At 41.7% G+C, this 22587-nt stretch overlaps 1 protein-coding gene across 7 annotated transcripts in view; it reads left to right on the plus strand.

Annotated features, from left to right (window-relative positions):
- ARID1B (AT-rich interaction domain 1B) overlaps positions 1–22587 on the plus strand; it is a 443672-nt gene that overhangs the window by 244519 nt on the left and 176566 nt on the right. For 4 of the 7 annotated variants that reach the window (XM_049653111.1, XM_049653109.1, XM_049653107.1 and 1 more), the window contains exon 5: positions 20495–20536. The exons of the other annotated variants lie outside the window; for them this stretch is intronic. In XM_049653111.1, the coding sequence (XP_049509068.1) occupies positions 20495–20536 (42 nt within the window). The remainder of the gene's footprint in view (positions 1–20494; positions 20537–22587) is intronic. 7 annotated transcript variants of the gene reach the window in all.

Raw genomic sequence — 22587 nt, forward strand, 5'->3', positions numbered from 1 at the left:
GAAAATAGACGTGTATATGGTTACCTGTAAAATGATTATATCAATCCAGTACTGTACAAAGTGCAGTAAATTCTATCGAAGGGAGGTGATCAAGAAAGTCTTGTTGGAAGAAGCATGGCGATTTCGGAAGGGCAAAATTATAGGGAAAGTGAAGGGCTCAATGTGAATAAGACCTGGGCGGGGGGGGGGGGGAAGTAGGTTCAGCACAAGTCGCCAAAGAGGGTGATTGAAGTGATGAGTGCAGGGAGGTGAAACCCCAAGGCAGATTAGAAACCTAGTCCCCAGGGCCCTTTACTCCTGGGGCCCTTTACCCCAAGGTAGGGAGTGTGCACCCCGTTCTCTTGATATTCTGAAGGAGTTTGAGCAGAGTACTCAAATCTGTGCTGAAGACAGAGACAAGCACTTTGAAAGATAATGGGTGGGAGAGAGCCAGGTGTCAGGGAAACCAGTTTCACAGAATTCTAGGTTTTAAAAGAAGAGCTAAGACAGTGGTAACAGGAATAAAGGCTACAATGGATCTGAAAAACCGGATTTGATGAGTGATTGGATGATGACGAAAGCAAACCTGAAAAAAATTTTTTAAGTTTATTTATTTATTTTGAGAGGGTGGGGGGAGGGAGAAGCAGAGAGAGAATGCCAAGCAGGGTCTGTACCATCAGCACAGAGCCCTACGTGGGGCTCAATCCCATGCACCCTGGGATCATGACCTGAGCCGAAATCAAGAGTCAGATGCTCAACTGACTGAGCCACCCAGGCGCTCGGAAAGCGAACTTTTAGTCATTGCTATTTAACTCTCTTCACAACCACCTGCTGTCATTACCATCCTCACTTCATCCCTGAGGAACCTGAGGCACGGGGATGTCAGAAACTTGTCCGAGAATACAGAGCCGTTGCTTGGAGGAGCTAAATTCAGTGCCAGGTAGTCTTGCCTGGTACAAGCTCTTAATGTCTGTTTTCTCCCTGGATATGGAGGAAAAGCAGTTCCGAAGTCCTGACATTTCTAGCCTAGTTGGCTATTGCTTCCATCAAAGGAAAGAGGAACTTTGTCCTTTACATCTCAGTGTGCTCACTGAAGGTTCTGTGTGTGGGTTTATGCTCATCTCATTCTATATGTTTTTCTAGAAAAAGTTCAGGCATCCACTCCAAGGAACTCAACTGTCGTCCTCTCCTTGCCTGGGACTCCACGTTCTGTAGTCTTCAGTACAGGTTCCCCAACCTGGACTTCCTCCTGCCAGCACGGGTATGCCACGAGCATGTCAAAGTAAACAGCCCCAGATCGAACTTACTACTTGCTAGTTGATGACATAACCTTGCCGTTCTGCAGCCCGGGTTGAAAAGTGGCGTCTCCTCTTGGCTACTCTCACATACAGCCATTATCTTACTTGAACTAGAACCATCTCAAAATCTCATTAGGTTCCGTAAGTGATTCCCCCCCCCCCCCGCCTTTTTCTCCTGATGTGAATGCACACACGCATACACACCTACCAACCAAGCAACTGGCATAATTTGGAGGACTACAAAGCAGCAAAAGACCAGAAAATAGCTGCAAGAGGGACGGGAGGGGGAAGAAAGTACATAATTTCAGGAAAGAGGGGACAGTGCATATATAACACATTTGCTCTTCAATAACTATTTGAGGTTTTAAAAAGCTTTGGAATAAAATTGAAAACTGTTCAGCAAACTATATTGTTAACCAAATTAGTAATATTCAGGAAATAAGTTGGATGAATCTAAACAAATTTTGAACTTTTCGTCACTGACGAATTGACCTAACACGGACGTGAGTAGTTCTCTCTAATCTTGCTTTTTAACCTTCTAAGTAGTATCGTTTTATATACATTTACTCTTTCATAGCCTCGTACTAGTGCAGCAGTTCATAAGAGAGACAATTTAAAAAATAAAGGGTACGGGGCAAACCTTTTTATTGAGAAATTGTTGTAGGAGCATGTAGTTGTAAATTGGTACCTAAAAAATAAGATGTTTAAGATAAAGGTGATAGGCATCTTTTTGTATCAACCCAAACTTTAAAATTTGAATAAGAGTTTGTAAATGCTTGGATTCTTAGTGTATGTGCCACCGTGTTTTTCTGTTACTGATATCGTTGGTACTATAAATAGTAGGTGGGGTTGAATGAGAAATGGTATCATACAAACAACAGTGAAGCCTAATTTTAGCCACTTCTTACTCAACTTGAGATTCAAAATATGACCCAGTAGTGATTTAAAACTTTTAACAATTTCACAATTTCCCTAAAATTGTTTTTGTCTAATTTTTTTTTTTTTTTAAGTTTTCCACAAACTGTTAGCTTCTTCCACATAACTTTTGTTGATAACTCAAGAAATTATTTTCTGGGCGCCTGGGTGGTGCAGTCCGTTAAGCAGGGGACTCTCTGGTCATGATCTCGCTCACTGTGTCGGAGCCCCAGGTGGGGCTCCTCAGTGACAGCACTGAGCCTGTTTCGGATTCTTTCTCTTCCTCTCTCTCTCTGCCCCTCCCCCTGCTAGCTGTGCCTCTCTCTCTCTCTCTCTCTCTCTCAAAAGAAATAAACATTAAAAAATTTATGTTCTCAAATTAGTGTATGTGCATTTACACCGTATGTGCCTTCTTTTAGGGAACGACTTGATTCCTTTATTTTCTCCAAAAAGAAATCCTCCATTTCTCCAAAATGGCATGTGTGGCTATAAATTATATATAACCTTAATGGGTGACAGAATGTTGTTTGTTTGTTGACTTTGGTCATTAAATTAGGTACTTTTTGGAAAACCAAAACTTTAAATGTCTGCCCCCCAAGACATGCGAACCAGGATCTTTCAGGAGCAGCCAACCTCTGGCTAGTGCTGGGCTTAGTCCCTTCCCTGCATGGCGGCCCCTGGCCTGAGCCCGGTTCTTCTCCCATGACTGTCCTTGGCTCAGGCTCTAGCTTGCTCTCCTACTTCTCTTGCCTTCCCGGTCCGCCTGTTCAGCTTCTCCTAGTTGATTAATTACCATCCTCATAGTTTATCTATTTTTATTTGTTGCCACAGACTGGCTTTGTAGAGTAGCGAATGTCTGAAGGACAGAGGACCCCTTTCTAGCCACCAGCCCTAAAATTACTTTTTATTTTTCTATCCTAATACCACCTTCCCCCCCCCCCCCCATACGTTAAAAAGTGTTCCGCATCTGCTTCTTTGCAAGCTATGTCCAACAGACTGCACATCCAGGGATTTGATTAGGCACTTAATCAGGAAGAGACAGATGGTTAGGAAGAGAGTATAAAGAAACCTGAAAGGTGAGGGGGAGGGGGGCGGACGCATCAAGCGAGTTCGGAAATTCCCGGTGCCTTGAACCCCGGGAATCAGGAAGGAGCTGCTGCCCCGCGCCTCCTCGGTGGAAAAGCGGCCCGGGCGGCGCGGGGCGAGGTTGTGCAACAAAGCTCTGGCGAGGCGAGCTCCCAGCAGGCACCGCTCCGCGCCGCCCTCCGCCCGCGCTCCAGGTTTCCCGGCAGGCAGCCCTCGCCCCGCCCCCGGCCCGGTTCCTCCCCTTCTCCCTCCCCCGCACGTAGGCTGGCGGCAGGGGGCGGGGTGCCGTGGGGGTGGGGGGTCTTCCAGCTCGTCGGGCCAGCCGGCCCTTGCGTCCGGAGCCACTGCCGCGCGCCTGGGCCACCGTGGCCATCTTCCCGCAACTGCAAGGCTCCTGGGCCCTTTCTCTCCGGCCCTTGGTGGGGGGCGGGGAGGAGCGCGGGCAGCCGCCTGGGCTGCCTTCTGCAAGCCAGAAAACGGGCACCTAGGCAGGCGGTGCCAAATGTACTGTCAAACGTGGTTTTGTAAAGTTTCTGCTGACACAGCCTAACGTTTAAATGAAACGCCCCGGCTGGATTGACGAAGGCAAAGAACGTCTTTCCTGTGCCCTTTCTGGCCACGGTTCTATCCCACGTTGCTTCCTTTGCCCCCTAACCTCCCGTTTGGCTTGCCAAAATCTGCGTGTTTTTATTTCCCTACTTCCTTTAGCGCATCGCTCTTTTCACTCCTCTTCCCCTGCCCCCAAAGAAATACCACCACCCAACTTCCAGGGCCGGATGAAGCTGCAACTCTTTTTGCGCAATTACAACAAGTGTCTGGTGGTGGAAAAGCACAGAAAGAGCTGGGCAGGAAGGACGCTGGGTCGGAGCAGAGCCCAGGCCTCTAAGCCTTGGGTGGGGCCCTTGCTTGTGGGCGAGGGGCGGGGCCGTAGAGCCCGGGCGAGGCCAGGCAAGCAGGGGAGGGGTGGGAGCTCAGAGGCCAGGCCACCAAGCGCAGTGTGTCACGTGCCAGCTGGTGGGGGGCGGGCCCTGCGGGTGGGGGCGGTGTCGGAGCGGAGCCCAGGCCGAAAACACAGGGTGGGACCCGCGCCTCTAGGCGGGGGGCGGGGCTCGCTGGTCCGGGCGAGGCCCGAGTTCAGAACCCAGTTGACAAAAACAGGGCGGGGCCAGCGAGTGAGAGGCGGAGTTGGAGGGCAGGGGTGGGGTCAGCTCAAAGCCCAGGCTTCAAATTCAGAGCCGGGCGCCACTGGAGAGCGAAGGGTGGGGTCGGCGGGCAGGTGAAGCCTGAGGCTGAGGCCGAGGCCGAGGCCTGCTAGAACTCTGCTGGGCTGGAGGGTCGGGATCACAGGCTGCCAGGAGCCAGGCCGACCAAGGCTGGGGCTGCTTAGACAGGCATGTGTGTAAGAATCTGGAGCCAAGTACATGTCATCAGCCTTCTTTGGCGGGAAAACCTGCTCACAGCACTGCCTCTCTGCTTTTCAGCCTTTCTGTGTCCTGAACACTCAGGGATCATTCATTGGTTATTCTCATTGACGTTTCAAGTCGAATGTTACAATCTAGATACCTTTGACGACATTCTCAGCTATGCTAGACGATACATAAAACTGTAGTAGATTAAGACGTGTGTAATCTGACTAGTAGTAATCCATTATGACCACTTAGTTTGTAAACTTCTTTTATTCCACTCAGTGGAGTATATAATTCCTAAGGTCTGTTTACTCTGTTGATAGCACTTACCAAAGTAGCTTACTACTTGGTAGTGGGGTTCTGCTGAAAATTAATGAAAGGGAGCCTCCTTTAACATGGGATCCAGAGGCTAGTGAGGGAGCTCTCATGCCGCACTACTCCTGATCAACTGCAGACCTGATGAGAAGAAATGTACCTGGCAAAGCCATCCTGCTTTGGCTACTACTTCACTATCCCAGTTTGAGGAAGAAGGATTTTCTCCTCCCACAGCAACAGCTCAGCCAATGAGAGACTGTTCTAGCTCAGTGAAAAGCCCTATATACTTCCAACAGTTTCCTGCATTAGTTTTGTTTATAACAGCCCTCCCAGCTTCCTGCTTTCCTTTGTAAAAGAATGTTCCTCTCCTTTGTTCTTGGGACTTGGCTGTGGTTTTGCCATAGCTTGCTTGTCCTGAGTTGCAATTCTCTGCTATTCCAGTTAATTTTTGCTGTAAAATAACCGGCAGGTTTTATTTATTTATTTTGTAATTTTTCTGAATGTTTATTTTTGAGAGAGAGAGAGACAGAGTATGAGCAGGGATGGGGCAGAGAGAGAGAGAGGGAGACAGAGAACTGGAAGCAGGCTCTGAGCTGTCAGCACAGAGCCCCACGCAGGGCTCGAACTTATGACCTGTGAGATCATGACCTGAGCCGAAGTCGGACGCTCAACTGACTGAGCCACCCAGGCGCCCCTGGCAAGTTTTATTTTTAAGGCTAACACAACTTAATTTTGGAACTCTTGAATTTTAGGTTGATGATTTATTATAAGAATATAATTCTGAGTTATATTCTTCCTCTATATCAATATTGATAAACTAAGAAATAAGTCAGAAGAGTATAAGAGAAATGGCTTTGAATCGTTCTGAATATTAATGTTCTTCTATTTGCCTTTGTGTCTTATAAAGTTATAATGTTTATAGTACAGATGGGTAAGCATAGTATTTTCACCTGTGGATGCAAACAAGATTTAATTCAAAAATAGATTGTATCAGGGACATTTCTAACTTTGATCAAGTTGGCGCTCACTTATGACACATGCCAGTTCTGTTTTAAGTTACATTAAATCCAAAATTCTTTGAGTGTTTTGTTAAAAAGAGGTGAGTCACATACAAGGATATACTATTGTAATCCCCAGTCACCCTCACATTATAGGAAGTGGGAAGAGCAAATGTAATGTTATGGGACACCCTGATTGGTATCCACCAATAAATAGGCTAAGAATAACAGCTCTTTTTAGGTTTTGAGCTACAATCTTGTGTAATAGTGGTTAAATTGATTTAGGTCTGTGAGTTTGGAGTTGACAACTTTTACCTTCTTAGTTTTGTGAGTATTGGATTAATGGAAAGGCTTAAGTTTTTGTATATCTCAGAGATGCTATGTGTAATTGGGAAAAGTAAACAGAGCAAACTCTTTCACATAATAAGCTGGTGGAATTTGAAAACAGTACAGTTACTTGAATCAAAAACAATTTCACCTGTCATCCTCCCATGTATTAATTCATTCTACAGTTAATCAGCACCCTCTTACACACACATTTCATTGGTGAAAATGCATCTGAAATTATAGGTACATCAAGCTTTTCTTAGGAGTTATGTTTCTAATGTTACCTGGAATGTCTTGGATTTTAAAAATCCTAACCCAAATAAATGTTAGCACAAAAGACATACTTAATTTGGATAGTCATTTATGCCCATTCTCCCCAAGAGCAGTTTCTGTTTGCTCTAGGCATCCTGTTTACAGCAAAATTCTAAAGCTTTTCCCACCTACTATCCTGGTGAGTATGAGATTCCTGTACCCACACTCTCCAGGGTTCTCAAAGAGACTCTTGAAAGTAAATAATTTAAGTGAGATTTCAAGCAAATGTCTGATTGGACTGATTTTGCATTCAGATTGTAGATAGAGCTAAAATACACACATGCAAACATGCCCATGCATGCTTATACACACGTGTTAACAGGAGTTATCTCAGGTTATTACTTTTGACTTTCACCCATTTCCTCTTTTTTTAAATAGTGAATGTGTATTAACCATAATTGGTAACAACTCTCTCATTTAAAAAAAAAGTAAAATATGGCATTGAACTCACATTTCATTTGAGTAGTTTTATTTGCCTGAACTTGAGGGTTCAGTTGTCACGGAAGTTGAGAGCTTCTTCCTGGAGGAAACATTTGTTTTACAGCATTTTATTTTAGCAGTACTTTGCCGTGTGGACCCTTGTTTCTGTAGCCCTTCTACAGTGGACACAGTGATGAGGCAGTTTAACTAACTGTTTCAACACTTGACATAACTTTCAGCCCCAGCACTGTTAGTATTCCTGTTAATGAAAAGATTTGAGTAAGGATCTTTCTGTTCTTAGGCTTTTGAATTATTGGTAGCTGGGATTTTCCATGTCTAGACCAGGGTTTCTCAACCTTGGTACTATTGACATTTGGGGCCTGATCATTCATGGTTGTAAAGAGGCTATTCTGTGCATTGTAGTATCTTTTTTTTAAGTTTATTTATTTATTTGGAGAGAGACAGTGTGAGTGGGGGAGGGGCAGAAAGGGAGAGAGAGAATCCCAAGCAGGCTTTGTGCTATCAGCACAGAGCCCCAAGCGGAGTTTGAATTCTGGAACTGTGACATCACCACCTGAGCCGGAATCAAGAGTCAGACACTCAACCAACTAAGCCACTGGGCGCATTGTACCCTGTGCATTGTAGAATTTTTACCCACTAGACAGCTGGAGTAACCCCTCCGCTCCCCCAACCCCAGTTGTGATGGCCAAAAACGTCTCTGGATATTGTGAAATGTCCCCTAGATTGGGGCAGGAGGGGGCACACAAAATTGTTTCTGGTTGAGAACCTTTGGTCTGGACAAAACTTGATTGGAAATCTTTGGCCAAAATTGTTCATAAACTTTTGATAAAACAAGACACAGATGAATGAAATGTGACAAATGAAACAAGTAGCTAGTTTCTTTTCAAGTTTGGTGTACATTGTTTATTTCGAAAGCCTCATTAAAAAAAAAAAAGGCAGTAAAGAATTTGTATGAACAAAACTCAGTCTCTTTAATAAAAAATAGTAAAAGGACCTACGGAGAATAGACATTTCAAACATTAAAAATCAAGCTTTTCTACCTTGAGGACATATTTCAAGCTTTTGGTACTTTTTTAAGTAGAAAGAAATTTCACGGTAGAAGTTCAGTAACTGAATTTTCTCCTACGTCTTCTGGACTTATTGGGGCTGACTTACCAACTATAAATATGTGGTCCTTTAAGAGTTTTCCAAGATCTGAATTTTAAAAATTGAACTTCAAGTTCTCTGAGCTAAGACTGAAAGGATTGTTATGAAGAGGGAAGTATCATGCTTCACATCTGAAGGTCGTGCAATGTTTTCTTGTCTGAACTTGGACATACGTTAGCTGTAGTGTTGGCTGTGGCTTTGACTCAAAGCTTACATAATATTTTCATGTCTGAACCTGCACATACTACTTTAGCTTTCGTGTTGACTGTAGTTTTGATTTTAAGTTAATTGGCTAGTTTTCACGTGGGAGTTCAAATTATAAGCGATTGTAGTAAATAACCAAATACTTTTATTAGGCACATGATTCCTTTCTAGCTTCAAAAAACAACCTGTAGTTGTTTCTACCTGATTAAAAAATTTCAAATACCTCAAACTCCTCCCCTGCCCCCCGCACACACACACCCTGAAGAAGAATCTGGCAATTCTGAAATTAGGCAGGAATCTGTAGAAATTGTCAACTGAAAATTTCAATTCTGTGACCTAAAACACTTTATCAAAACAGAGCAAAACAAACAAACAAAGTATACTATGCAATGAAAATCAAAGGCATTTTGAGGATGAGAAACTATGGAATATTACTTTAGTTCTTGCCTGTTTGGAAAAGTAACATCTTCTGAGTACCATGAATACCTACAATGTGAAATGCAAAACAAGATAATACGTAAGAATAGGATTCTCATAGGATCTGTGAGCAGCTGAATAGGACATTTTTGTTACCCTAAAAAGTTTCCCTTTTCCCTTTTTACTCGGGCCCTTTCTCCTTCTTACCCAACAACTCCAGGCAATCATTGGTCTGTTTTCTTTCCCTTTAGATTTGCCCTTCCTAAGATGTTCCAGAAATGAAAGTATACAGTAGGTAACCTTTTGAATCCAGCGTCTTTTACTTAGCATAGCATATTTGAGATTCATTCATGTTCGGTTAATTTGTTTTTTGTTGGTGAGTAGTTTTCCATTATATGGATATGTTCCGTAGTTTTGTTTATCCATTCACTGATTGATAGACATCTGGATTGCTTGCACTTTTTGACAATTATGAATAAATCCTCAACAGGTATTCTCATACAGGCTTTCATGTGAACATGTTTCCATTTCTCTTGGGTAAAGACCTAGAAGTGGGATTTCCGGATCACGTGGCAACATTACTTTTACCTTATCAGAAATTGCCAAACTCTTTTCCAAAGTGGCCCTATTATTTTGCCGCTATTAGATGATTTTTGGGAGTCAGTTCTCATAGCTGAATCCCATGTTTCTACACAAATTACTTTTTTTTTTTTTTTTTTTTTTTTTTTTTTTGCCATAAAACACTGCTATCTACGGTACAATCAAAGGATTCTTCCTCAGTAATTTATTCTTCGGGGGAGCATGGCAATCATATCACTAGTATTTTAGAAGGTGACTTTACTGTGTCATGTCAAGACATGCATCTTGATGGGAGGTCGTTACAGATGAGCGTCACAAGTGTGCCACGCTTCCTCTTTAGGCCAGTCTTGCCTCCACAGCTGTGCCCATTCAGGTTTCTGTGGCCGCTTCCAGTCCGACCTTAGTCCCTCGTGTCCTCAGACACCAGGTCTCAAGTGAGCAGATGAGTGTTTGTAATTATCTCCCTGACTTTTCTTCTCTTCTAAAGTGTCCATCTCCTGAATTGTCAATATTTTCTGACTGTCGAAGACTCTAGATTCTTTAGAGAGGAGTCCTTTAGGTTTTTTCTCGAAGATTAATATCGAACAAGTTTGAACTCAAAAAAAGCACTCCCGTGAACTCCATGGCAAAACTTTTTCACACAACCGGTACCAATTTTTTGAAGGCTTCCTCTTTTTCTCGTGCAATTTTTTTTTTTTTTTTTTAGAAGATGTATTTGTTATGGAGAGAGGAAGAGGGGGCTGAGTCCAATAGCGGTATGCTGACAGTTACTTGCCTTGAAAACTTCAGCTCTTTTTTTCTTCGTTTGCCTCTTCCAGAACTTCCAGCACTAGCTTCAGTTTTCTTCACAGACTTAGGCTCTTGGCTTGAAAGTTTTGTTAATGTTGCCCTTGGCAGATAAGACTGTCTTAAACTGCTCCTGCTCGGGAACAAAGGAGGTGACATGATTGGGGGGATGGGGGTGCCAGTTTAGGTTAGCTTTTTTGGTCGAATACCACTTAACGGGAACTGTGAAAAGAATTGAAAAGTGGCTGGCTTCCCTAGAGACTTCTTTCTTAGTTTTGCAGTCGCTAATTTACCTAATTACATCTGTAGATTCTTCAAAATATGTCCCATCTAAAACAAGAATAAGTTGTAAGGTAAAAGGTAAAAAAAAAAAAAAGAAAAAAAAATTAAGTTAAATTAAAGGTAAAAGGTTAAAAAAAAATTGAGTTAACTTTAAGTATAACTAACCTTATGTTCTTTTTTGTCTCTTTTACTGAGTTGTCTTTCTGTTCCAGCTTGATAATCAAGAGGGCCCTAACGATTTAATTTAAATTTTGAAAGGCCTTAAAGATGCATGGCAATAAAAGTGTGATTTTAAGCCCTATTCCAGTATTTTAAAAACCAACGTGTATTTTGGTAGAAGTATTTTAGGATAAAAAAGAAGTTTCTTACACCTGTCATTTTTCTTACACGCAGACCTTGGTGGTGGGGGGGTGGCAGGGACATGTGGACAGGGGGAGAGGGCAGCAGAAAAAAGAAACCAGTGACCCATAATCAAATTAATAATGTACAAACAGCTATTTGGGGGCAGTCATGGAAATTTAATTTGTTAATCTAAAAATATTTTTGTTTTTAAAACACCTTTTCATTCTGATCTGATCCCTTTAAGTCCTCTTTGTTGCACCCCTTCCCCTTAGACACACTGACACTTGCACATGGCCTTTCCTGTGGGTCCCCACAGCCTGCCTCAGGACCTCTTCCACGTACTGATTTTATAACCACTTTCAACTTGCTTTTCTGAGATGATCTTAACAGTGGGTAGGACTGAGATAGGGGGTTACCTATGGCCAAATAGTACGTTCGCCAAATTCCCAATTTTATTACCTTAGTAGGTTTATCTGGTTGTTTTCAAAATATAAAATTTTCCTCTTTATGAAAGGTAAATAAAATTAGAAAAAAAGAATTTGTGTTTTTGGCTTGTGGTTTTAGAACACTTGAATGCATCAAATTGTATTGTAGTATAAGTACAGTATAGTAAATTTGATAAATTTTTTGTATCAATTTATATATGAATGAGTATATACTTGGGTAAACAGGGAAGTGTTGCTTAAAATGGCATTGAATATGACAGTTCACAATGAATGTGATACAATGGGAGACGAGATAATAGTACTATCTCAGTTTTTATAAAGTTTAGATAAACTACCACTTGTTCAAAAGTTTTTAACATCTGAACTGCCTGGACACCTGTAGCTGTTGTATTTTCCTTCATCAAACCTCCTAGAAGTTATGAACAAATATAGGAAATCTTACTAAGAAGTAGATGTTAACTTGAAGTATACAGATAAGGCAAGCACATAGAAATGATAACAATGAATAGTTAACATTTTACTGTACATGTATTTTCTACTTTAATAAAATATGATTTACAGAGAGATCTAAAGGTGAATATGAAAGCACTGCTTTTATTAAAAGTATGATCATTTTCAAAAGTTTTGTGTACAAATGTGCATTATTTGTGTACGTGCGTGTTGTATTAGGAAAGCCAGATGAAGTCTTGAATACATACCTATGCATTGATTAAGATGTTCATGACTCCATAGCCCGCATTTCTTGATAAACACTGGCAGTATAGAATTGATTAGCTTTATACACGTGATGTTTTTAGGTATAGCTTTCCGAGTGCCCCCAAATCTACAAATATGTTGGTCATATAACTGATGTTACACTTGCACTTTGTGTGAAAGAGTCCTCTCTGGAGTAGGGGTAGTACCGTGACCAATGAAACCTGCCAAGTGCCAGTATCCGTCAGTAGAATTGGCACCTGGCGGTCTTCTTCACAGTGTGACCTGCACTGTGGGTAGAACATTCTTAACCGTCTGCTGTGATTGTGGTCAACCAGCCTAAATGCAAAGCCAAAATTTACTTTTAAAAATTAAACTTGGAAAGTTTGTGAACTGTATGCATTCTTTGTAAAATATTTACTATCTATTGTCATTTCTTAGCCCAGTACAATTCTAAGAGAATCATTATGTTTTAAGTCACGAATAGGGAGAAAAGAGGCTTATCTTTGAGCGACAGCCTTCATTGCCATCAATTTTAAAAAATGGATTTTTAAAAGGAATTTAAAATTTTCTATCGGCTGGAGAGACAAATGCATCAAAGAAATGCATATGTATCGCCATCAAATATAGTAAAACTGGGTATTTAAAATTTTTTTAAAAATTTATTTATAAGAGAGAGAGCACGAGCAGGGGAGGAGCAGAGAGAGAGGGAGACACAGAATCCAAAGCGGGCTCCAGGCTCTGAGCCGTCAGCACAGACCCCAATGCGAGGTTCAAACCCACGGACTGCAAGATCATGACCTGAGCCAAAGTCAGATGCTCAACTTACTGAGCCACTCAGGTGCCCCAGTGTTGTTACAGTTTTTTTAAAAAAAAATAATGCTTAGATTTTTTTTTAAGTTTATTTATATATTTTGGGAGACAGAAAGCAGGAGCAAGGGAGGGGCAGAGAGAGGGAGAGAGAGAGAATCCTAAGCAGGCTCCACACTATCGGTGCAGAGCCAGACACGGGGGCTCGAACTCGTAAAGCTGTGAGATCATGACCTGAGCTGAAATCAAGAGTCAGACACTGAACAGATAGAGCCACCCAGGCGCCCCCTTGTGGTGGTCTAGTTTTCAAACCGTTCATGTTTATTTACTGGGGAAAGAAACAGCAGTACTTCTTGAGCTTCTACTCTGTGCCAGGCACTCTCTAGGTAGGAAGCATACAGCGGTGGATGAGACAGGACGTCCCTGCTTTTGTGACGTTTACATTTAGTAAAGGGATGGGCAATCAAATTTCAGGTGGTAACGCAGGAGAGGAAGAGAGGCTATCTAAGGATGTGACCTTTGAACCAAAGTGGGAGTGTTATGCCGGGGACCAGAGGTGGGAAGATCTGATACGGAGTGTTCCAGGAGGAGGGAGCACCAAGTACAGAGGCCCTGATGTAAGAAATGGTCATTCTTAGGAACAGAAAGGCAGCTGGTGTCGCTGAAACATTGTGCCTGGAGGGACAGAGGTGGGATTGGAGATCAGTGAGACAAAGCCGGAGCCCTACTGCTCAGCTGCTCGTGGACCACAGGAAAGAATTCAGAGCAAATTTTATGGTATTGGACAGTTTCAAATTGGGAGTGGAGACGGAGGCGGACGTAGCTACATAGATACGTAACAGCTCTCAGAATTGCCTTTACTGTCGTAGCGGTCTTGCCGGGAACCCTGCCAGCAGATGTAGGACACCTAGAGCTCCGTGGTGTAGAGTCGTACAGTGTGCTAGGTAGCTTTTCCTGTGCAACAGACCAACCCCTAACTCAGTGCTTGGAAAGGCCCGCATTTATTTAGCTCACTATCCTACAGTTTGACAAATTGGTCTGAGCCTGAATTGTCCTGGTTTCTGCTGAGCTCGCTCTCCTTTCTTAAGTCAGCTCCTGATCAGCTAAGTGGCTCTGCTCCTTGGAGATGACTGGCTCTTTGCTAGGGTGATGTGGTAACAGAACCATTGTGTCCTCCAAGAGACTAGTCTGAGCTTGTTCTCATGGTAGCTGGTTGACTTTCAAGAGAGTGATTATAAGTATGCTTTGCCTTTTGAGTCTTAGACTTGGAAGCGGTACAGTATGATTCTGTAGCCACGTTCTGTCGATCCAAGCAAATCACATGCCCAGCCCAGCTTAAAGGAGCGGAGAAATCAATTCCACCTTTCGGTGGAAGGGCCTGTAAAGTCACATTGCATAGTGGTGGCTATTTGTACACACTCTGTTCCACACTCAAGGTCTTTTTTTTCTCTGAGCCATTCATGAGTTTGTGATTGCTTTGTAAATCTTAAGTGAAGGTATCCTCACTCAGAGAACCTAATTAGAAAGAGGAGTGTGACCATAATGGTGACAACTTTTGTTTTAAATTTAACAGCCTAGGATATGAAGACATAGCAAACACCCCAGTATAGAAGATAATGTGAGCATAGCACTTGTAGTCAAAAGCATAATTATATCCAATCCATTGTTTGTCTTGAGATCGTATTACGCTATATTGGGTATAACAGAAATGCTCTTTGGCTGCCCAGATGAAATTTAGCATCGCTATTAATATTTACTGGTTCCCTAACCAGAGATAGGTTTTTAGTTAATTTTAAATACATTCGGAGAATGGTGCTTCTACTCAGCAGCACTGAGCAGTAGAAGGCGTCATTGTGCGTTCTCTTACCAGCTAACCAAACACTGAGCGGTTTCAGCAAGCCGTGTCCTTGAGCTGTCATGTGGCCTGCACATGCTAATAAGGAGAATGAGGAGAATTAATAAGAGGAGAAGGCTGGCAAGGTTTTGCGTGGTTTTTTTTAAGTGTTCGTTTTTTTCAATGGATTACAAAAAGGTAAGATAATAGTGAAAGTAAAAGTAGGAATAACAAGCAAAAATAATAATAAAGAAAGAAAAAGACAAAAACACCTTCTTTGCTTGCCAAAATAAAAACTTTGCAACCCAGTGTTAGCTGCTATGTATTTGTGAATGTGACAGGCAGGGGCGGGGCAGAGGGAGGGGCTTGTCCCGTACTTGCAATGGTCATCAGTCTGGGGACATGGTTTTGGAGGGCAGTTTATTTATTAATGTCTGCTTCTCCTTAATGGTATATTGCTCTTTCTGGCCCAACCGAAGCAGGCACACCATTCTAGGCAAACATTGTTTTTTTCAAGAGCATCTGAATTCTTAATGAATTACTTGTGGACAAATACTGTGACTGCAAATTCGATTATGTTCTTGTTGATTATTACCATTCTCCTCCCCTCAACTCCCATCTCCCTTTAGGTTGAATACCTCACAGGTAATTTTGCTCTTCCCATCCCTACCTGGAACTAGAGGCAAAATTTATATCATTTTAATGTTTAATTATGGTAAAGATATGGTATCTCTGATCACTAGAGAACATAATGGATTATTCTGCACCATAGTTATTCAAATGGAAAATTAAAACTGAGTCACCTCTTCCCCTTGTTATTTCAAAATAAATTATAGATGGATCAAATATTTAAATGTAAAAAATGAAAGTCAAACATATTAAAAGAAAACATGAATGAATATGTAAAAAATCCTGGGGTGGGGAAGACCTTTTCCAGCATGGGCACACATTCTAGAAAGCATGAAGAAAACAAATGGATAGACTTGGATATTTATAATGTCAAATTTCTGTTTTTAATCCTTTTAAAATTTAACGTGTTATAAGTGTTCTCTTATGTTATAAAATACTTCATGAAAAGTGAGTTTTTTATGAGTATGTAACGGTCTATCGTATGAAATACCACACTTCATTTAACCACCATCCCATATTTTTGTACATTTTCCCCTAATTTCTCATTTTTTTCAAATAATGGCATAGTACACATACTTTATAAACATTTGATCACACATGAGACCATAAAGATAGGTTCTCTAGCAAATAGATTATGACATTTACTTACATTTCTGTGATTACTACTGACATTGGACAGTTTTTATGTTATGGGCTTATTCTGTTAACTACTTTTAATTAAACAAGGAACACATGCACGTGGCAAAAAGAATTCTTAACATTGTAAGACAAACTACAGCGAAAAATGAGTTCTCTCCCTTGAGGTAATCACTGATGTGTTTCTTACATATCCAGAAGGGGTCTAAGTGAATCAAGTGTATAACCCACCCCACTTTAAAAAAAAATACAGATGTTAGCATACTGTGCGCACGGTTCTGGTTCTTTTCACTTAATGTGTAATATCATAGAGATCTTACCTGCACACATAGATGTACCTCCTTTTTAATAGCAGTATAGCATTCCATTGCTTGGCAGTGTGATAATTTCAGCTTTTTACTGTTGCAAACAACTCAGATAAACCATTTGGTAAATATTTTTGCACTTGAGTATCAGAATTATTGGTTTAACACTTAATCACATGCATACACATTTTGATGGATACTGTTAAATTGCACTTTATTCCAACATATGTTCTCATAATCAGTGCAAGGCTATGATGTGATTTCCCACACCTTTGTCAGTATTGTAATTAACCAACCTTTTTAATCTTGGTAATCTTTAGTGAGAAAAATGGAATAACGTTAGGAGTTTGGATTTGCATCCTTTTGATTATGAATAAGATTCTTTATATACAATTACAAAGCATCACTGTCTCTTCTTTTCGTGACAGCATGATCCTGACTTTAGGAAAAAAAGTTTTTATTAAAATGGGACATACTTTTTGCATGGTTTTATTTTAATGGAAACACTGCTGGATTTTTGTATTCTCTGCTTTAGAGGTGAAAGTAGAAGGGACTTCAGAAGTGGTTCAAGAAAGAAAAGTGCAACCTGTTTCACTTCTGAATTCATAAATTCACGTTTTCCTGATTTTCTTGATTGAATGACTGGAAACTCAAGTGGTTTGTTTTAATTTTGGTGGAGGTAGGGGGCGCCTGGGTGGCTCAGTCGGTTGTTGAGCGTCCGGCTTTGGCTCAGGTCATGATCTCGCAGTCTGTGAGTTCCAGCCCTGTGTCAGGCTCTGTGCTGATGGCTCAGAGCTTGGAGCCTGTTTCAGATTCTGTGTCTCCCTGTCTCTCTGACCCTCCCCCGCTCATGCTGTGTCTCTCTGTGTCTCAAAAATAAATAAACGTTAAAAAAAATTAATTTTGGTGGAGGTAGGGTTCAGTAGGCTACTCAGGGGAGAGAGAAGCCACTGGAAGTTTTTTCGTGCAGAGTGCTGCAGAGGCATCGCCCTGCTGCCGGTTTCCTGGTGATTTTCAAAGTTCCCTATGGACGGAACCGTTTTAGCCACTGGTGTTAAAAAGAGTTGATTGTAGCATTATTGCAAATAGCATGATTTACTGGAAAGGGCCTTGTCTGGGACTTAGGAAGCCTCTGCTCTGCTAGCTCGCTCCCAGCCTGTCACACCTGGGAGCTCCGGACCCCCTGACAAGTTCTGTGCCCTGGGACGCCAGCTGTGCTTCTCAGCAGGGTCCTCTGTCTTTGCACTTGTTACAGCGTCTGTGCAGAGAAGGAGAACATTGGGGGAATATGTCCTAATTTTACAGTGGGCAAAACCTGTGACCTTTCTTCTGGGCGGTTTTTATAATACTGCCAGTTTAAATTCCCCTCGCCCGGCCCAGACTGAAGTTTAAAAAGAGAAGTGACACCACGGATAATTCCATTTGGTCCTTTCTGTATATGAATTTAGTTTTTAAATGAATGTTTTAATACGTTTCATTCAGGCATTAGGACCAGAGTAAAATTCGTCCCTTTTTCTCTTTTACAGTAACACTAAGCACCATGCCTTACATGCAGCAAATATCCAGAAATTCTTTGTTAAAGAGTCAGGTGGATGTAAACTGTCAGCACTCTCTCTTCCCAGTACATTATTAAGTCTTTCCACTGAGATGTACTAACTTTTTCTAGTTGTACATTCCTGTTTTAACCTCAAATTGTGACTACTGTATAGCCACATTAAATTTGGTGATAAAGGCTGGTTAGTAATTAAAATCCCATCAGATAAACACAAATCTACTTCTAGTATATGTATAGGGATTGTAGGTGTTTGAGGCTTGTAAAATATAAAATACTTATTTTCTGTTTTGAAAAGATTTAAACCGACGAAAGGAAAAAACTCAGCAGATCTCTGCTGAGAGTGAAGTTTAATGACTACTACCTGAAAATTGTTTGTAAAGGTTGAAATACTCCCTTACTCCCACTAGAGGGGGATTCCTTCCAACTTAGGTAAAAAATGCTCTTAGATCCAACAGGAAAACCTTTGTATGACATTGATCTTTCTCTTTTATTAAATGGAAGTTAATTTCATGGTTTTTAAATCAGCTGTTTTTGTGTTGGTATTGAAATATAAAGCCTCTCAGAAACAGAAACAAAATATAAAGGAAAATCTAAAGTACAGCTCAGGAGAGCTGGAGTGCATACGTATTTAAACCACAGTGCTTTTGAATAAAACAAAATATACTTTTTGAGTCGGTTTAATTAAATTGGTCAATACTTAGGAATTGCGAACCTCTTCAGCCCTCCTGGAGATAGAATCTGGGGTGGAGGAGGGGGCTGACCTTTTGAGATCCACCTCCTGGTTCCATACTCCAAGTCTGTCCATACTCCAGGTCTGTCTGTGTCTCTGTCCAGACCTGTCCATACACTAGTCTGTCTGTGTCTCTGTCTACCAACAGAGCCACGCGGACAGTTCCTAAATTCCACTTGAAAGCTTTGGTTTGCTGATATCTCAAGTTGTCAAATACATTGAAGCCATAGCTTTAAATAGATTTCTATTTGCTATTGAATTTTCTTGCTACTTTGGCTTTTTATAATATGTTAAGCAAATGCAGAACTCACTTGGGGATTTTTTTTTTTTTGTAGATTTAAACTTCTAATACATTTTGAAAGTAATTGTATGTATATTAAAATATCACATCGAGGGTGAATATACCTAACATTAATGTATGCAGCTATGATCTATGTATATAATTTAAGAGTAAATGTCATATAATAGCCTTTACAGTAGTTAAGATTCAGCAAATGCGTTATTTGTCCTTTGCCTTTAACTAAAGTCTTCACTGTTGATTAGAAGTTTTAATGTAAAAATATTTGAGGTTAGTCATCTCCTGTTGTGAAAGACAGGACTTAGGAAATTCAAACATATGTAAATTGCCAGTAAATTGCCAATAGCCGTTGCTCCCCCCTGCCCCCCAGGCCCTTAAACAAAGTCTATAATAAGATCTTGCTTCTAAATCTAACAATGAGCTTTGGAAATCAAAGCGTAAACAGACATGCTGTCAGTGAGTCTTATAATGATTTTGTACTATAGTTGATCCAGCATTTCACATTTGGTATCGGCAACATATGGTTTTCATCGAAACGGGTCTGGTCACCTTCTCCCTTCGTCACCGTGTGTTTCTCTTGCTTTGTGCCCCCCCCCCCCCCCCCCCCCCCCCTTTTTTTTTTTCTGTGCTCCCCCCCCCCCCCCCCCCGTCTCTGTCAGGTGCCAGGTGGTGGGAGAGCGTCACTTTCAGCGAAGCAGTTGGAGAATACAATTTGTTCCTCATTTCTTTTTCGACCCCCCTACTGGATGACAATCTTCTCGAAGTGGTCTTCCTCTCTCTCTTTCCTTGCCCTCGAGGGAAGAATCCAATTTTGTTTGATACAAGAGCCATTGGATAGGCCTGTGTGCCTTCCACTTCAACACCTACCACAAAGGCCTGATTTTAAAGGGTTCAGAACTCACAGCCAACCTGACAGTCTGGTGCCACCACTCACCCCCCCCCCCCACTGTCTCCCGCAGACACTTAAAAACATCCGTATCGCCTTCTTTCCTTGCTCTTTTCCATCATATATTGGTACTTTGTAGTAGTCAAAGTTAAAAGCTTTACACACCAGACTGAATAATTATGTTTAAAAAACAGTAATTATCAATACACGTCTTGTTCCATGCGGCTTTTTAAATTCATGTTAATGAGCTCTGTCTTCTCATGCACAAGACTGACAGGCAATTTTGAAGTTTTGCCATCATTTCACAACTTGTTGCTTAGACCCGGCCTGCCTTTTCCCGAGTATTGCTCTCGGCAGCCTTGCTCTGCAGCATTCCACAGACTCAGGACTGCCCACTCCGCTGTGAGCAGAGCAAGAAATCACTAGCAGCTTCACAAGCATGATGAGATTGCACTACGAAGCATAACTTTCCTCTCACTGTCCATAAGAGATCAAAAAGTATGTGCAACATCTTGTGATTGAACTGGGAAAGGTGATTCTCCTAACTTCCCCAGATCATTTTGAGGAACTCCTACCACCATGTCAACACGATGGCAAACAGATTAATTTAATAGGAGCTCACCCTGTTACAAAACTGGAGCCCAGGGCAGTGACCTGGATTCCGACCCATCCAACTCTTGAAGAGAATCCCAGATCCGTCTTTCTTGACTCCGGGCGTACATTGAACCCCAGTTTTCTCCAAACTCTTGGTTCCAGGCCACGCCCGTGCTCTGGTGTCTGGCTAGACTCAAAGAACGTTTTTGAGAGTGCCTAAATTATGTTTTCCTTATGATTTCAGGTTGAAGTCTTGACCTCGGAGGATACCGCCTTTGGACTCAAGGTGTGTAGTCTGACTTAGCTCACTGTATAGGTCCCGTCAGCTCCCCTAAGCGCATAGGAAGGCTGAACGGATAGGACTTGCTTTTATTATCAAATGCGGAGTTTCTAAACTCTCCCACAGTTTAAGAGTTGCCCTCACTTGTGATTACGATTAGACTGTGGTAGTATTTTCTTTACCTTCTTTCTCTGTGGTCTAGAGTATAAGAAATAGTACAGGAAACCACGAGTTTCCATTAGTAGCAGTTGACTTTGAAGTTTGAATTCGCCACGGAACAGGATTTACTGAATGGCCCCCCAGGTTGGGAGTGCAACCACCACGACCGAAGGTTCTCTGAGTACTGTTTTGGTTTACCACTCTACTTTCATTAATCCATTTATTCATTTTCCCTGCTTCAAATAGTTACTGAACCCCTGTGTTCCAGTCGCAATTAAATCCCCGTTCCTGCCCTTAAGTGGCTCACAGTCAGTTGGTAGGCTTAGGCCTATAAACAGATCAGTTGTCCTGCGGTGTCCTTGTCTCCCTGCTAGAAGTGTTGGGGGGTGGGGGTTGTTGCGGGAGTGGGCGAGGCCGAGTGGGAAGGCATTCTAGGAGTCTGAGCCCTTGAGAGTGGATTATATTTATAGGCAAAGGAGGAGGACAAGAGAAACGAGAACTATTTTCAGGTCAGGACAACCATGAAAAAAACCAGAGGGAACTGAAAGTAGTTAAATTCTGCCTGGGTAGCAAGATCAGAGGTTGAAGAGGTTAAAGATTTGAATTTTATCCTATAGAAAATGCAAAGCTATTAAAAGATTTCAAGCCAAGGAGTGGTTAGATTTGCAATTTAGATGAATTTGGCCACTTTGTGGAGGATGGACTTGCCAGAGACCAGTGAAGGGCAGTTGAGTGGACCAGGTGAAGGACCGTGTGGACCGAGCTAGCCTAGTGAAAGAGTAAAACTAATCCTTCAGTCTCGGGGACTGGTGATCCTTGGGATATGCAGGGTGAGGAAGGCAGAGGAGCTGAGAATAAGATAAAGAGGTGGTGTGTAACACTGAGAGGGCAGACACAGGAGGGGCGGAAGAATTACAGTCTTCCAGGCCTGTAGTGTTTTCTCAGGTTGACTTGCCTTTTGGACGTGTATTTGCTAGGAATTCCTTTTTTTTTTTTTTTTAATTTGTTTTTTAACGTTCATTTATTTTTTTGAGACAGAGACAGAGCATGAACGGGGGAGGGTCAGAGAGAGAGGGAGACACAGAAGCAGAAGCAGGCTCCAGGCTCTGAGCTGTCAGCACAGAGCCCGACGCGGGGCTCGAACTCACAGACTGCGAGATCACAACCTGAGCCGGAGGCGGACGCTCAACCGACTGAGGCACCCAGGAGCCCCTCCTTTTTTTTTTTTTTTTTTTTTTTTAAATTTGCTAGTAATTCTTAAACCATATAAATAAATCGGCAAGAGGTGCTTATTAGGGGAGTCTGACTTCATTTTCACATAGAGATACAGAAGTACAGTGTAAGTACCATCAATTACTTTGGAAGTCGGAAGTTTAGGAGAATAGTTGGTGGAAACTTTAAAGCAAAGAGAACGGGTAACTACTCTTACCTGACTCCTGTATGTGCTACATCTTTGGCTTAAAACTAAAAATTAGTTACTTGTATTTTTTCCAAATTTTTCTCTACTTAACATTCTGGATGCTTGGCATTTTATTAGTACAGTTTAATAGTCGGGCTGCAGTTGTTGGCGGATGATGTTGTAACACTGCCAAAATCACGGCCGTTCTGAGGTTATAAGCTGAGCGAGGTTTATGTCATAAATGAATACAAATTAAAAGTGAAAAGATAAGTTAAGACTTTATAAATATTTAAATATTCGGTAAACTGACTCAAGTTTACCTCAACGTGTTTTTTCTAGCTCTGTATCTGCCAAAAATTACTAAAGAAAAATTTAATTATCAAGAGAGCCAATTCAGTGCTATTTGCAGTATGTAACATATCGTCATCGTTTGAATTTTTCATTTTTTCTTTAATGCCCAGCATGCACGGCAGAATATTCATTGCATGTTTAATAAACC

The sequence above is a fragment of the Panthera uncia genome, assembly GCF_023721935.1.
Source record: "Panthera uncia isolate 11264 chromosome B2 unlocalized genomic scaffold, Puncia_PCG_1.0 HiC_scaffold_24, whole genome shotgun sequence".
NCBI classification, from domain to species: Eukaryota; Metazoa; Chordata; class Mammalia; order Carnivora; family Felidae; genus Panthera; species Panthera uncia.